At 35.0% G+C, this 18,023-nt stretch overlaps 1 protein-coding gene across 4 annotated transcripts in view; it reads right to left on the bottom strand.

Annotated features, from left to right (window-relative positions):
- Positions 1 to 18,023, bottom strand: part of LOC134531655 (organic cation transporter protein-like) — a 111,971-nt gene that overhangs the window by 37,278 nt on the left and 56,670 nt on the right. For all 4 annotated transcript variants that reach the window (XM_063367425.1, XM_063367426.1, XM_063367422.1 and 1 more), the window contains exons 5-7: positions 17,384 to 17,538; positions 13,028 to 13,196; positions 9,430 to 9,663 (exon numbers count right to left, since the gene is read on the bottom strand). In XM_063367425.1, coding sequence (XP_063223495.1) covers positions 9,430 to 9,663; positions 13,028 to 13,196; positions 17,384 to 17,538 — 558 coding nt within the window. The remainder of the gene's footprint in view (positions 1 to 9,429; positions 9,664 to 13,027; positions 13,197 to 17,383; positions 17,539 to 18,023) is intronic.

The following is an 18,023-nucleotide window of genomic DNA, read 5'->3' as shown; positions in this document are numbered from 1 at the left end:
GTAGAAATTTGGACTCCTCGCTTTAGATTGGAGACTCGTAAGCGTACAAGCAAGAAAACCAATGTGCAGCAACCGATTGCTATAACGTCTGGACATGAAAATAAACCTAATACTGTGTTCGGTGCATTACAAGTGAATGATAATGGGTTCTACTTGGTGCAGTCTGCATTTCGTGGAAAATTGAAAGATTACTATTATCTAAATACGTTAGGTGAGTCAAAAGACATTTGTAATTTTCTTGATGATATCAGAGAGGATATAATCAATCAGCTTACTGATGATGTAGCAACAAACGGTCCATCAAAATATAACTTGTGGTTGGACTGTATATATGGAAAGCCGTATCCATTCGAAGACGAAGTGAGGAAGTGTGCATTCAAGACATCGGCTGCAGTAATTTACAGTTCTGACGATGTGAAGCAAACTGTTAAAAACGGTATCCAGAAACTCTGTCAAGAAGAGGAGGACTATGTCTGTAAAGGTTCTGGTTGGTCTCTGTCTAGTATAAACCGATTGGAGCTAAGAATTAGTCATTTCACGCCTATGCAGGGCTTTCGCAAGTGATCCTGTAGTAAAATATAGATTTTGTAATAAAATTTATTTTGTGAAAGAATTTGCGATGTTTTTTTTACGAACCTGTCATTATTATGTTAAATTGTTGTTATATTTATTTTTTCTTCAGCATCCAGAATCGTACCAAGGACCTTAGTCGATCTAATTAATCATTTTATTGGTTGCAAAATTTATTTAATGAGTTTTGAACTTTTTCCTGAATTTATAGCATTGAAATTACGAATTTCCAAGATGGCGGACATGATTGCTTATAAGATGATGGTAGTAGAGGATTTTAAGCCTCTTTAAGAATTTTGAACATGGTTTATTGAAATTATTATTTTTTTTACATAAAATTAAACATTATTGCATCGATCGAGTATCGAACCAAGGACAGGAACTGATCGAATCAATATGTAAATTAATGAGTGATTTATTTAATGAATTATGGATTTTTTCCCGAATTTCTAGCTAAATAATTACACGATTCCAAGATGGCTGCCATAACGAAACATGCAACATTAATAGGATCCAATATGGCTGTCATAATGTAAAGTGTAACGATAACATCGTACTCAACCGAGATGGTGGGCATAACGAAACATGCAACAATTAAATATAATCCAAGATGGCGACCATAACGATAGGTTCAACAGTGGTTTTAAGTAATAATTTATTTAATTTTTATTATTTAATTCGATTAGTTATTTTCTTTAATGATTTTTAATTTTTTCCCGTTTTTCTAACATAAAAATTATTGATTTTCAAGATGGCGGACATGACATCATACTACCAGACGATAAATATACTATGAACAAAGTGGTGGGAGTCAGTCTGCCAGCAGCCACCAGGAGGGAAGGATCGGACGCCATTTTTATTTTTGCACTCGTCGGGTTCGAACCAAGGACTCATATTTTTATTAAAATTTTATTAATTGAGTGGCTAGCTCTAAGGTTTATTAAGCCGCTTTTAGGATTTAGGGATCTTTAAGGAATAAAACGGGAAATTTTTCCTCAAAACGGGAATTTTTGAGTCATTTTGAGTCATTTTTAAGGAATTTTAGGGAATTTTTGAGTTGGCCGCCGGATCCTGGATCCTGCGCCTGTCCCAGAACCGGTATTTTCCATCTACTATTTCACTTTTTTTAAATAATACATTATTACTTTAATACACACTAACAAGGAATTAAGTTGTTCCCATGATCAATACTGCTCTCCACATTTCGTATATCATAAAGAATGTTTTCACTACGCTCTTTAAATATATTTTATTGCATTACGTATAGTTAATTTAAAACACTTTAATGGACGAATAGTTAGTTATTTAGACCAAAAATTTTATGATACACTGTTATTCGGTCAACTGTAAAACAAATATAACACTGATCAAGCCAACTATTTAACGTAATGAGAAATATTAGGCGTAGCTTTTTCTTGGTATTTTTTAGAGCCGTAGTTCACAAACATTATTGAAAAAATAATATTTCTGAACATTCGTAAACTTAACTGTTGTAATGGTCAAAAAAGCTATTAAGACGCTCATTTTTAGCACATTTATGATATATTTTTGTTGATTGCTTAATGTGAACAAAACTTGGTAGTCGAAATCAGTTTTCGCAGAAAGTTATTAATTCTTTTAGTAAATTGCATTATCAACTCACACAAATGCATCGCAGTGTAGCTGTAAAGCTTTAAATATGCATAAAATATATCAATATGGTACTACCTAAACACGATAGATATGTAATTTGTATGATCTTTCCACAAATACTTTTTTTTTTTTTTTTTCACGGAAGAGAGAATTCCGTTTATGCTAAATCATTTAGTATTGTTATATATTACTTTTGAAGCTTTAAGATTACTGCTTGCGAATGAGTTAACGAGGTTTTTCAATGATTTCACTAGTGTAAAATATAGACAGGTTATATATTTTAAGTATTGTTGTCCTCTTGTGATGAAATTATTGAGAGAGAAATCACGAACAGCTTAGTCGGTAACGTATGTATATTTTTATAGTGGAGCTGTGGCCTACTTAGAACGTACCAAAGCGTTCCTAATCGATTTAATTTATATTTATGGAACAAGTATTTATGTCACAAGCATTTATTTAAATATATAATTGAAGCTTCCCAGTGGTTATCACTACAGAGTAAAGTGGCGCAGTAGTAAAACAGTGGCCACTTATTCGGTGTGACTTGTGTTCTAATCCCATTCCAGTCATTCTAATGTCCATCTTACATTGCTACTTTAAATCTAGTCCGGTCAAATTAGACCAAAAAAGAACAGTAAAGGTACATAAATTAACAGAAAGCTGTAAATGCGTGTACTTGTTTAAAACATGATTAAAAATAACCTCTGAAAGTTCCGAATCATTCCGGTGCCTGCAAACAATTCATTCAAGGTCAAAGCTCAAAAATCTCGAAAAAATTTGGTTTTTCGCGATTTTCAGAAAAACGGTAAGTTTTATCATAAAATTATTTCAGACAAAAATTATAGATCATTAAATTCTCTACATAAAATGTATACTTTGTTTTCTTAGAGCCATCGTTTCTGAGATATAACGAGTCAAAGAACTGTAAAAGTTGTAATCGTCAATATATGCATATGTACGCCACGTATATACATCTCTGAAGCTGTAATATAATTAAAAATATTTTTGAATCGGTATATATAAGTATAACTATGAGAATATTAGGTGGAATGAAATCTAATCCCTTAATTTATACGCCAGTGTAACCTTGAGACAACATCTGTCCCCCCGTTCAATTGTGTACGTCCCTTGGGTCGTATACCTGCTTTGTGTCAGTATGCCCAATAAATGAATTACCGTTAGTCTTGAGCGCCACGCCGAAGCGAAAACACGTGTTTAATCTAACCTATTTCTTGCTGTTTTGAGTTTTATAATAAAAATCTCAGAATACTGTTTTATTTGTAATAAACTTTTAACGGAAGGTAAAATTTGTATTGTGGAACGTAGTTTAAAGACATTAATCAATGCAAGTATCGAAAGAGCAGATAACTTTTCAGAATATCTAAAAAAAAATCAGAAATCGATAAAAGTACATGAAGATTGTCGTAAAATACTCGAAACAAAAAACAGGTGCAATTAGCTTGTCTTCCTCCAACTTCAGTTGCTGCTCATCAACATCTTTTCCGGGTATATTACCAAGTTCAAGTATGGCTTGGTTATCAGCTAGACCCAAAAGACTGGGGTTGGAAGTTGGTTGACAATACTTTGGAACCGATTCAGACTTTACTCCCACCTGCACCGGAGAAACTACTTAACACAATTTTTTTGTAATTGTAAAAAGTGATGCAGTGCTAAATGTGGCTGTAAAAAAGTTGGACTGTGTTGTTCTCTGGCATGTACACATTGTCAAGGCCGGTCATGTTCTAATGTTGAATCATCAATAGAAGAGGATTCGTTTGATACCGACGAGGAGACATGTGATACATCGCTATTGATACAATTTAATTACAGCCAGGGTGAAGAAAGCGAACAAGACGAAGCTCAAGAAGAAGAAGCTCAAGAAGAACATCAAGAAGAAGAAGAACAACAACAACAACGACAAGAAATATTTGATTATGAATCAGATGAATAAATTTTGACTAAACAGAATCAGAAGAGACATGTGGAATAGGCCTACTGGGGAAACCAGGTTAAAAAAACGCGCTAAGTACACTGCCTCTTAGGTGGCGTGGAAACGTGTACATATATTGACGATTACAACTTTTACAGTTCTTTGACTTGCTATATTTCAGAAACGATGGCTCTAAGAAAAAAAGGTATTGGTACATTTTTGTAGAGAATTTAATGATCTACAATATTTGTCTGAATTAATTTTATGATAAAACTTACCGTTTTGCTGAAAATCGCGAAAAACCAATTGTTTTCGATATTTTTGATCTTTGACCTCGAATGAATTTTTTGCAGGCACCGGAATAATTCGGAACTTTCAGAGGTTATTTGTAATTATGTTTTTAAAAAGTTCACGTATTTACAGCTTGTTGTTAATTTATGTACCTTCGAATGTCTAAATTGACCGGACTAATCACTCTAGAAAATTCTGCTATGTTAACTTGCGTTGTGTGAGCTGAATATGTCCTTCTTTGACTTTTCTGTCAGTACAAACGTTCAGTTAAAACCAAATTACTTAATCCTAAACAATGATACTGCCAGTTTTGTTGCCAAACATGTATTGTCGTAGTTCAAATTACCCGCGCTATCTGGGTTGTAAAATTATAAACACGATTGAATACATTTGTTTAAAATATATAAACGCATCAAAAACCTGCAGGAATATGAACAAGATGGCGGATACCGTGAGAGATAATTGTCTGTTAATAAATAATAGTGTATTCTAGTGGCTAATAACAAAAATAACATGATGGTAATGCACTCTACCAAATGACATGTACTGCGTAACACTATCGCTCCTAGTAACAAGTATTTAAAACAAGATGGCTGCGATGTCCTCTAGCAGGCGATGTGTGTTAACTAGCGCTCCTGGTAGTTAGTACTGAAAACAAGATGGTGGATCCAAGATGTTCACAATGGTCAAATGTCAAAGTCAAGGTCAAGGTGAAATGCCAAGATTAAGGTCAATGGTCACTTTTATGGTCAAATTTCAAGGTCAAATGTAAAGTTACAAGGTCAGGGTCAAATTTCAAGATCAAGGAAAAAGGTCATGGTCAAAGTTCAAGTTCAAGATAAAGTTTCAAGGTCAAGATAAAATTCAAGGTCAAAGTCAAGGTCAAGACCAAACTCAAGGTCAAATACCAACATCAATGTTCAAGTTTAGGTTCAAAATTCAAGGTCAAAGTTCAAGGATAAGTTCAAAGGTCAATGCCAACAGTAAAGGTAAATGTTCAAAGATCTAGTGAACAAAATATAAATTTACATGGTGGTAGCACACTCTAGCAGACGAAAATAAGATGGCTACCTCCAGCAGACTAAAACAATATGGCAGACATGACGTCATACTGGCTAACATAAAATCTGCCTTGGCATTACTGGTGGAAGGTCAATCTGCCGGAAGCTTCCATTGAGGAAGAATCTGTTGTCTTTTTTTATTTTTACACTCGCCGGGTGCGACCTAAGGAAGTAAGTACGTCTTGAAATATTGTTTAGTTTAAAATTAATTTTTTTATAAATTCTAAATTATTTCCCATTAAAATCTGATAATATTGATCGATTTTCAAGATGGTGGACGTGGCAACATAATCCAAGGTGGCGGAGTGTTTTTATATTATTTTTATTATTTTTTTTAGTAAATTTTAATTTTTAATATTTTTTTCTGATAATAGTTACGGATTTTCAAGATGGGCAGAACGAAAAAAAGCAACGATCTAGAATCCAAGATGTCATCTGTAACAAAACACGCAATGATTATGCCATACAGAACCAAGATGGCAGGCGAAACGAAATCTGAAACATTTCTAGATTCGAAGATGGTGACCATAACTAAATGTGCAATGGTGTTCTTAAAATAATTATTTATTAACACATAATTAATTAATTTTTTTATAAATATTATTTTTTTACAAATTTATAGCATAAAAATTGTAGATTTTCAAAATGGCGGCCGTAAAGAAAATTGCAACGGTGACGTCACCATTTAAAATGGCGAAAAGTTCTAGAAAACAAAATAGCGTAATTCAAAATGGCAGAAAGTTCTAGAAAACCAAATGACGGATCCAAGATGGCGGATCCAATATCGCCGCAGAGGTCAAAAGGTCAAAGATCAAGGTCATTCAAGATGGCCGCCGTGACATCAGATGGCGGTCGGAGGAAAAAATTAAAACAATCAACAATACGCACCCAGAACCCAATCCCCGGATCCCCATTTGTACACTACTATAATGTGGTTTCGTTTTGATTTAATAATTCCATTGTGATTTAAACGCATGCACTTTGTTTAGATAAGATTCATTGAATAATTCGTTTCAAAACAAACAATTAAACAGGCTAATAAGAGAGTAAGATAAATATTTTTCGACGCAACTGTGTTTACTGGAAAGGTAGGTTTAGTTATTAAAATTAAAACAGTCAACGATTGGTGTACGACATATGGTCTATACAGGAAACATTTATAATGAAATCTTCGTGTGTTTTTTTATTTTACCCAAAAACCCTTTCCAGTTATTATTAATGGCTGAAACCTATAAATCCTGTACAAAAATTCAGATAAATATATGCCTTATCGTCTGTGCATCAGTGTGAAATTTTGGTTTGTTCATTACTTCACAAAATAGTTAACCTCTTTAGAAGAAATTGTTTACTTAGAACTTACGCATAAGTTTTGGCGCAGTGCACGTTACTACTCTAGTTCATCTGGCAGATAAGGCTTGATGTCTGGCTTTGCTTTCTTTTACCACTTGTAACATTTTCTCATTCTTTCTGTGATCATAGTTTTTTAGCATTGTCATCCTTATTAATGGTTCATGTAACGGTTATTATTTTTTAAAGGCTATGTAAATTAATAAACTACATATGATCAAACACAAGGTTAGTACGTTCGACCGCTTGATTAAGAAATTTAACCATTCAAATATGGATACTTTAATTAGTTAAGAGAAAATTATTATAGTTCTATAAAGATATATTTAATTGAGCAAACCATTTGATGTACAAGTCAGAGCACAAATAATATTAATGTTTCAATTTAATTACAGTGACAAGTACTGTACTTAAAATAGTAAAAATTATAAGTAAAAACAATCAATTTTGAGTAACACTTAGACAATTAACGAGTTGAGGGAACAATCTTTTTTAGGTAAAAATGAAAAAAATTATAGGAAATATTCCTAAGGAAAATATACTACGTTATATATGTTTTCAGTTAAATTAGCATGAGTTAAATAGATGTAATAAGGAATTGAGAAAATAATGTTTCGTACCAGCTCAGTACTGAGTACAAGTAAATAAACATATTGAACTATATTAGAAAATGTAAAAACGAGGAAATTTAGCTTTTCCTGAAATAATATGTAATTTCTTTTTAGTGTTACGTGAATAATTGTTATATTGCTTTATAAAATAATATTATTACTTTGTAAAGAATTTAAAAATATATTCACTCACCGGTAATATTTTGTGTATTGTAATGCATTTTACATTTTCGATCGTAGAATACATATGTACCAAAATGTACCAACATTTTAACATCAGATTAGAGTTAAAATTACATTTCCAACATGCTTGTGTTGTAGTAGATGGATGTCATATGTTAGAATAAATTTTGAAGTAGTAGCTCTGAATCACGATTTTGCTGTTTCGTGTTAAGTATTTCGTTTAGGTTCACCGCATATGCCTTTGAACTAACTGCACGGGTATACTTACGTGTAAATTGTGTTCTATTACTGTGTTGGTTTAAAGTATGACTGATGAAGCCAATTTTCATCAGAAGTTTAACTGTAGTAACATAAGAGCTTGATAAGAGAAGGGGAGGTTTGGACACTTTACTATGAAAATACATTAAAGTTTAATATTTAATTTAAAATTTAATATTTTAGTGGATTTAAAATGGAAATTATAACTGTTAAAAAAATATTTCTTTGCAAACCAAAAATCTTTCAAATGCTACCTTAACACTAGAAAAAATTTCAAAAGTATACCCCCATCGCTAAGTTAAATAACTGCAGCTTTATTTAGCTATACAGTGGCCTATACATAAATAGCTGAAATTTTATCCTAGTAATTATATTTTGCTTTAACGTTTGAGTGGTGTTTGGTCTCTCGCTGGTGCTTTGTTTTGGAACCAGTTCGACTTCACCGCAAGAAATAAGTTTTATGGTAAATATTACACTCGGCTGTAATCTGAACGTCAAACTTCCCTTAAAAACGATTATTGAAAACATTCCACATTTTAAGTGTACAGTTGTAACGGATTTTAATGCAAGATAGTCTTTTCTAAATATTTGATCTTCGCTAGCCTGGAATCGAGGTAAACAAGCATCAGCAGATAAGGTGAGCTATCTTGGGGGCAGGGGCAGAAAATCTATCGCTCGGTAGTTTTAGTTTTAACACTGCATCATAACGAGCACAATAACAATCCTCCAGCACCAAACACCAACACTCACTTCTTCCATTCACAACACACCACCGCATGCGGGGCAAGGCATGTATAAATTTATTACGAGGACTTAATTTAATATTTTCGGCAGTTACAAATAACATTGTTTTTGTATTATTATTTTGTACTTATTGAAGGCATAGTGATTCTAAGCACAAAAAATGAAAATAGTTAAAATATGTTTTAAAATTATTGTTTACATAATAAATTAAAAATTATTTTTTCAATATGTACAAAATGTGCATGTTTAAATAAATACACTCAACTTGTATGATTATTTTAGTAATTTCATATATTATCCTTGTTTTAAATCTAATTGCAAACTATTTTTTTTACAAAATAAATTATTTTTCTCGTGATGTTAAAACCAAGATCCATTGAATATGATATTCAAATATGTGTAGTTCTATGTTACGTAGACATCGAGGTTTATATAGTTAGACTATATAATTTTTAAAATATATACGTGTTCTTTAGCCTTGAGCTTATTTGAAATAATTTAGCATGAAAAATCGAAAAATTGTACTTAAAATCGATCCAGCAATTGAAATATTTATTTCTAAAGTTAAATTTTAATTTAGTAAAAACATTTGCATTTTTCACCGTCAACTCATACAGCAAATTAAATACCATCATAAAACTTTATAAATTTCTGATTGTAAAATAATAAATATCCCGGGCCTCGTATTTATATTCACTTTTTTTTTTATAAAATTTGTATTGAATAAGTTTGCACATGTGAAGTCTGTTTTTTTTTAATGTTGGGCGTCCTGCAATTGTTTGGGCGCTGCTGAGACACTCACCAGCAGAAGAAGATGTTGAGCGCCTTGCTACGCAGGTTGGCGTGCCTGACGAGGTCGAGCACCGAGGGCTTGTGGTCCTGAGCGGCGGCGGGCTTGAGGGCGGGCGCGGCCAGGCGGCGCAGGACGTCCTCGGGTATCGTGGCCTGGTTCTCGACAGCGGCCTTGAGCAGCAGCTGCCTCGCCTCCTCGTGGCGCCCCTGCGCCAGCAGCCAGCGGGCCGACTCCGGCACGAACCTCCACACACACAACCTCGAGCTTGCCACGTCTCCCAGGATACCACATCAGTTCTTACAAACACTACAACCTCGAGTTTGCCACGGCTCCCAGGATACCGCATCAGTTCTTACAAACACTACAACCTCGAGCTTGCCATGTCTCCCAGGATACCGCATCAGTTCTTACAAAAACTACAACCTCGAGTTTGCCACGGCTCCCAGGATACCGCATCAGTTCTTACAAACACTACAACCTCGAGCTTGCCATGTCTCCCAGGATACCGCATCAGTTCTTACAAACACTACAACCTCGAGTTTGCCACGTCTCCCAGGATACCGCATCAGTTGTTCCAAACCCTACAATCTCGAGTTTGCCACGTCTCCCAGGATACCGCATCAGTTGTTCCAAACCCTACAATCTCGAGTTTGCCACGTCTCCCAGGATACCGCATCAGTTCTTACAAACACTACAACCTCGAGTTTGCCACGTCTCCCAGGATACCGCATCAGTTGTTCCAAACCCTACAATCTCGAGTTTGCCACGTCTCCCAGGATACCGCATCAGTTCTTACAAACACTACAACCTCGAGCTTGCCATGTCTCCCAGGATACCGCATCAGTTCTTACAAACACTACAACCTCGAGTTTGCCACGGCTCCCAGGATACCGCATCAGTTCTTACAAACACTACAACCTCGAGTTTGCCACGGCTCCCAGGATACCGCATCAGTTCTTACAAACACTACAACCTCGAGCTTGCCATGTCTCCCAGGATACCGCATCAGTTCTTACAAACACTACAACCTCGAGTTTGCCACGTCTCCCAGGATACCGCATCAGTTGTTCCAAACCCTACAATCTCGAGTTTGCCACGTCTCCCAGGATACCGCATCAGTTCTTACAAACACTACAACCTCGAGCTTGCCATGTCTCCCAGGATACCGCATCAGTTCTTACAAACACTACAACCTCGAGCTTGCCATGTCTCCCAGGATACCGCATCAGTTCTTACAAACACTACAACCTCGAGATTGCCACGTCTCCCAGGATACCGCATCAGTTGTTCCAAACCCTACAATCTCGAGTTTGCCACGTCTCCCAGGATACCGCATCAGTTCTTACAAACACTACAACCTCGAGCTTGCCATGTCTCCCAGGATACCGCATCAGTTCTTACAAACACTACAACCTCGAGTTTGCCACGTCTCCCAGGATACCGCATCAGTTGTTCCAAACCCTACAATCTCGAGTTTGCCACGTCTCCCAGGATACCGCATCAGTTCTTACAAACACTACAACCTCGAGTTTGCCACGTCTCCCAGGATACCGCATCAGTTGTTCCAAACCCTACAATCTCGAGTTTGCCATTCCTCCTAGCATACCGCATTAGTTGTTACAAACACTACAACCACGAGTTTGCCATGTCTCCTAGGATACCGCATCAGTTATTACAAACACTACAATTTAAAAAAAAAAGTTTTGTGCTAATATCTAACCTCGGTAACGAGCAAATTAATGTATTATCTTGTTGCAAATAAACTTATAATAAGAATCTCTAAATTAAACACGAAACTAAATGTAGAATTTTCTAAAATAATGCAGTGTGTCAAGAATATGCTGAATAATAAAATATTTGCCTTTTAAGTAACAAAAAGCCTGGTCGCGTATCACACACTTTCTGCGCCCACCGCTAGAATAACATGTCATTATTGTAAACTTTGCGTGCCATCATCAGGCGCAAATAGCAGCACGAAAAAATCTGAACTTTTAAACTATTAGAAACGGCTCCAATATAAGGGAAAAGGAAAAATTTTTCTTCATAATTGTCATGTCAGTTTTATTAAGTATTTTAAAACTTGAGATTACTTTTTACTATAACGGTTTTAGTTACTAAATATATTCCTAGGAAGTTTCACTACCACAAAGTGGTTTTTGGCACTCATAACGTTTGGTGTGTACCCTAATATTTATGAAAGTGACTTTATACGGGTTCATGTTTATATAGGTGGGTCCGCCATCTTAGTTTCACATTTCCGTTCATCGGCTTTCGTTCCACTTTCAAGAAATTACGTCTACTAAATGCCGTGTACCGAGAAGTAATACGTTTACACATCAGAAATATTTTTTATTCACAAGATACATTCCGGTGTGTTAAGGCAATCAATTAAAAAGTTCTATTTGGAGCGAATTATGTCCGCGGACAAGGAGGCTTGTAGCTGCGTGAACCCCTCCCTATGGTATTAGAAGTTAGTCCTGCCTGGATGAAAGTTAAATTTTTAGAGGCGCTAGAGCGCTAAATGTGGTGCTTAATCAGTCATCACATGCCACTTCGCTTTCCTGCACAAGTCACAATATAATATTTTTTTTTTCTGAAAAAGGAAGAATAGCCAGAGACGAAATTAAACATCTTCGGATCATGTCAAAAATGTTCTTGAAGAGAGTGTAATTTATTGATAAGAAGCTAGAATCTATCATGTCCTTAGAAATGATTCATACAAATAATCAAAATAATTGTCAATAAATTAAGTGATATTATACTGGAAACACATCTCCAGGCAGAGCTTGAATGTGTAACTGAAACCCACAGAGACCGTTGCGTGGAGACATAACGACGTTTGCGACACTGATACACTGATACCCAGGCTGTTCCACCTTCACAATGGGTGACTAGATAAAATTGTGATATGTTGTGTTATATACTTAAAGATAAGAGAGTAACTAAATAGCTGTCACATATGTGGAATACCTGGTACTTAAAGTAAAAAAAAAAAAAAGAAATACTACAAAATGAGATTTTTGTTTGATCAGAAACTGAAAATCAGAAAGGAAAAACATAGAAAAGTTAAAGATTACCATTGTATGAAGAAGACAACCACCTAAGTGCATCATTTTAAGAACTCAATAACTAGACAAAATGAAGAGGAATAGCACCTCCAGTAGAGAGATACAGATTCTTAATACCAGAAGATATAAGTGTCACATCATCGGTAGGAGATAAAAAAAACACCCTTAGGAAAGAGAAACCGTTTTTCAACACCAGTAGGAGAGGATATGACCCTTGGGAGAGAGAAGCAGTGTCACACCACCAATAAGAGTGTAAGAATGCCATTAGAAAAGGGCAAAAGTGTCTCACCACCAGTAGGAGAGTAAGAATACAATTATGTAAGAGAAACATTGTCTCAAAAATGGTGAGAAAGGAATAACTTATTGGGAGAGAGAAACAATGTCTCAACACCAGCAGGAGATTAAAAATGATATTAGGAAAGAAAAACAAGTCTCTCGCCACCAGTAGAACGGTAATGTGTCTGTTGAGAGAGAGAAACAGTGTCTCGCCCCCAGTAGAAAGGGAACGTGTCTCTTGAGAGAGAGAAACAGTGTCTTACCACCAGTAGGAGAGGAACAGCACCCCCGGGAGAGAGAGCGCCACCTGCAGCATGCGCCAGTCTCTGATGAAGTAGGCGAAGAGGGCGGTGAGCATGTAGCCCCCCGTGAAGAAGAACTGGCAGATCACGCCGACATGCAGCCTCTTGCGGGGCCCCACCATCTCCATGGCTGTCGGACACAATCCGACAAAATTAGAGTACTGTTCACTCTGGAGACTGTTCGTACAGAATTAACTGCTTCTGCCTTATGCTGTACCAAAATGTTATTCTCATTCACTCTAATTTTCAACTTTGCTGTATTCTATAGTGGAATTTTTCTCCCTGTCACAGTGGAAAGTAATATGACAAAATATACAAGTACATATTATATGAAGAATATATAATAGGACATCTAGAAATAGGAGTATGATTGAAGTGCAATGTTCCAGTCCGCCATCTTGAAATCTTACATCACAGCAGTCATCTTTGATGATCATGATCTTTATCTTTGACCATAATCTTGACCTTATAAATTTGCCAATATTGCTCTAAAAATTTGCCAAAATTTGCATCTTTTTAGGAAAAAATCAGCCCAAAATTCGAAAAACAAATTTGAAAAATCAAACATTCCACTATCGAAGGTAGAAAACCAAAAAAAAAAAAAAAAAAAAAATCAAAAATTTGGAATTCGAAAAACCTCGAAAGACTTTTGTCTTAGAAAAAATGTAAATTTCGTAAAATGGCTTAAGACTCCTTAGGGCAGCTTGCTTTTGCAAACTGTCCTAAGCCACCGAGGTCATGCATGACCTTCACAATTAGGATGTAATGGTAGCTAGCTTGGATTTTAGAATCGTTGCAAATTACATTTTGGCCATCATTTTGAAAATCCGTAATCATCATGCTATAGGATTTACAAAAATTAAAAATTAATTAAAAAATTATTATTAATATTTTTAATAAAAACGTCCAAAATTTTAAAAATAGTCCGCCATCTAAAAAAAATCCATAAATATTAAACAAATTTATTATAAAATTACAAATATTTTAAAAATTATTTTAATATATTTAATGAAAAGAAATTCCGCCTTTTTTGAAAACCGTCCGACAAGTTGAAAATCTGTAATTTTCATCCAAAAAAATCGGAAAAAACTTTTAAAATTAATCAAATTTATTGTATTGAATTTTAATTTAAAATGTACCCATACCATGGATGCCACGATTCAAACCCGTTGATGGCAATCGTTTAAAAAATGGCGATTAACCTTGCCCCACGGAAGCCACCGGCAGACTGACATCCCACCACTAATGCCAAGATAGATATGTATATCGCCAGCTAGTATTATTTCACCTCCGTCATATGGTTTTCGTTTGCTGGTGGCTGCCATCTTAGAACCGACATGTATTTTTCGTCTGCTAGAGGGCGCTAACGCCTTTTTATTTTATTTTTTGCCAGGGTGCCATCTATCTTTGAAGTCTGTGTTTATCTTTATATATATATTTCTTGTGTGCGTGTGTATGTCACTGAACTCCTCCTAGACGGCTGGACCGATTTTGATGAAATTTTGTGTGTGAGTTCACGGGGATTCGAGGATGGTTTAGATTCACAATTGGATATTTTATCTCGATTCTGAGTTAAGAAAAACTAAAAAACACACGCTTTAAAAGCAAAATATGCAACGCATTATTAGAAGCCTTTAAGTTTTGCTATTGTAAGGAACTAAGTAGAGAGTAAGAAAAAAATTAAGATCCTGACAGTTTATAGCGTCGCCATATTTGTTTCAATTTTCAATACCCTTTTTGTATATATTACAATTTAAATTGCAGAAAAAAAATCATGTTTCATAGCCACACAAATAGTGAGGATGGTTTAGATTCACAATTGGATATTTTATCTCGATTCTGAGTTAATAAAAACTAAAAAACACGCTTTAAAAGCAAAAATTGCAACGCATTATTAGAAGCCATTAAGTTTTGCTATTGTAAGGAACTAAGTAGAGAGTAAGAAAAAAATAAAGATCCTGACAGTTTATAGTGTCGCCATATTTGTTTCAATTTTCAATACCCTTTTTGTATATTACAATTTAAATTGCAGAAAAAAATCATGTTTCATAGCCACACAAATAGTGAGTGTGTGTCATTTCTCTATGTCCACGAGGTCTCGCCGCGTCAATTTTCTCCTTGGAGCGAACCCGTCCGCTTAATTAAATAAACAGCTTTTATCGTTGAATGATTTCATGATTTATTTAATGAAAATATGCTCTCATAAATAAATTAGTTAGATAGACATTCAATAGGTGTCATTCTCTCACTCTCTCTCTCTCTGAAATGTATGTAGCTTGCTCGCGGGTCAGTAATGCAGACAATCTTTACATTCTAGCTCGAGACGGAAAAAACAGTAAATGTGGTTTACAAAGACATTTTATGAAGAGTCTTCCCGTCATTACATTTGAAAGTAGAAACATATTTACTCAAAATTTAGGTAGTAACATATTTTTATTGCAAAGACTGAAATAGAGGTGAGAAAAATTATCATTTGTGAACATAAGAAAACTACTACAACTGTATCAACTGTTATGTTATAATGTTTAAATTTCTAAATGGTGCAAGATAATACAAAATTCCATGCGGAAAAAGTCGTGGGCAAAAGATACGTATAGTTATAGGTGTGGGGCTATGCATGCTGATTTTTCATATACTGCATGGATGCGAACATGTAAGAATAATCTATCTATCTTACTATAATAAAACAGTACTTTTTCTGTCTGTCTGTTTGTACGCGATTTTGATGAAATTTTGTGTGTGAGTTCACGGGGATTCGAGGATGGTTTAGATTCACAATTGGATATTTTATCTCGATTCTGAGTTAAGAAAAACTAAAAATACACGCTTTAAAAGCAAAAAAACTAAGCATTGTTGATAATTAGCCTACATGGCAACGGGCTTTTGCATTGTTGTTGCCTTCTGCGTAACCATGGGAAAGGTTTTTGGTAACGGCAGTGGCGTGCCCAAGAGGAGTGGTATGTATAATGAGAAGATACAAAATGTCCAGCGTAGAAATACTTACCGCCATATCCATATCTCACAAAAAGTACATTTGGGCAGGACAATGTCTGTCGGGTCCGCTAGAAAGATATATAGAGAGATAGAGATATAAATAGAAAGATAGAGAGAGTTATAGAGATATACATAGAGAGATAGAGAATTAGAGAGATAAAGAGAGATGCTTAGTATACGTTTAAAAAATTACAAAAAAAATTAATTGAGGCATTGCATCGCATGCCGGGCATTATCTAGTTAAGCTATAAATTCGGTGAAAATTCCAAAATTAAAAAAAAAAAACATTATTATTAAAATAAGGATTTACTCGATCGATTTCTTTACTTGGTTTCATCACTGGACGATGCAAAAAAAGGAAAAGTTAGAAAAAATATCACTATTAAAAATCATGGTGAAAAATTAATTAGTGACTTAAATCTTAGTCTACCAGCCTCCAGAAAGCAAATTATGACATTTGAAACGCTATCTTGGAAATACGTAATATTTGTTCTAGAAATTCTGAAAATAATTCCAAAAATCTTCTTAAATTCATTCGTTAATGTATTATTCTTATTTATCTCAGAAAATAAAATGGTTTGAACAAATAAAATAATAGGCAAAAATCTAAAACTCTCCGAATAGGTTTGGCTCAGTCAGCTACCAAACGTTTATGTTTCACTTTAAATCTCACAGTTTTCGAATAAAAAGGAACCTCAGGGTATCTTTAAAAGTTTCAGGCTTGTTCAAAATCGGTATTAGACAAAACTGTACACTCTTGATTACAGGCTTTGGATGTTCAAGTTAGTCTTCATATGTATTTTATATTTTTATTTCCAAATGAAGAAAGTATGGTTAGTATTTGTCTTTTTTAATGTATACGAGAACACAACAAAGGTTTATTAATTTTTTGTTATTGGCAAGTGGATATAAATTTTAAATATTTTTAACGTAACAAGTTAGAAAAATATTTTTTTATGAAACTTTTGGCTAGGTAGATTCTGGAGGTATGCGATTGTATTTCGCAGTGTGAAGGTAAAAGGACTACACAACACTTAGCCCTGAAAACGACCAGGCTGCACACGGGAACTGCAACCAGGAGTCTCAACCTCGGGACCAAACAGCCGGTCGATCCACCTGCTCTGACAAGTCCCACCATAGAGGTGTCCCAACACTCGCGGGGGTAATATCAAACATACTGCAGTTCTCAAACCCTGAAAGAAAATTTTTTTTTGCCTAGCCTCTGTCGGTTGTGAGGTTGGTGTTAATATGCACGACTCACGAAGCTGACCTCTTTGCGGAAACGACCTTAAGGGCACTCGCGAAGCAACAGCTGCGACTAACCCAGGACGTAGGCGACCAGGAAGACACCGGATGTGGAGGCGCCTATGAGCATCCTGGCGATAATGTAGCAGGTGAAGTTGGGGGCCGCGGCGGCCAGCAGACCAGCTGCTACCTGCAGCACCAGCGAGGTGAAGAAAGTTGGCCGGCGACCATACCTGCAGTCATTATACCAAATATAATACTTTTTTATATAATTTTTTATTGCCTGACACACTTTCAACAGTTTGGATGTGGTTGGCAATATATTATGCATGTGTAAATATATAAACATATTTACATGTGTGTTTGTCTCAAATATAATTAAAATATACATAATACAACAAATATAGAACATACGTAAATGGTAAAAAATAAAAAAATGGTAAATAATAATATTACAACGTCATGAGTTTGTGCAATATTCACACAGATTGTTTTCACTCTACAATCACTGCGGCTTACACGAAAATTAATCTTAAATGATACATTAAAAAACAACAACAATATCATTACATATATTAAATGTTATTTTAAAATTTTAACTTTCTGTCAGAATAATTAAAATGACTTTAACAACAATATTTTTCGTGTCCAGGAGATATATTTTACGTGTATTTGTTTGTATTTTGTCTATGTCGGGTTTCGTTTCCTCCCGCAGATG

The sequence above is a fragment of the Bacillus rossius genome, chromosome 5 (assembly GCF_032445375.1).
Source record: "Bacillus rossius redtenbacheri isolate Brsri chromosome 5, Brsri_v3, whole genome shotgun sequence".
In the NCBI taxonomy this organism is placed as follows: domain Eukaryota; kingdom Metazoa; phylum Arthropoda; class Insecta; order Phasmatodea; family Bacillidae; genus Bacillus; species Bacillus rossius.
This window is presented reverse-complemented; position numbering and strand designations above follow the sequence as displayed.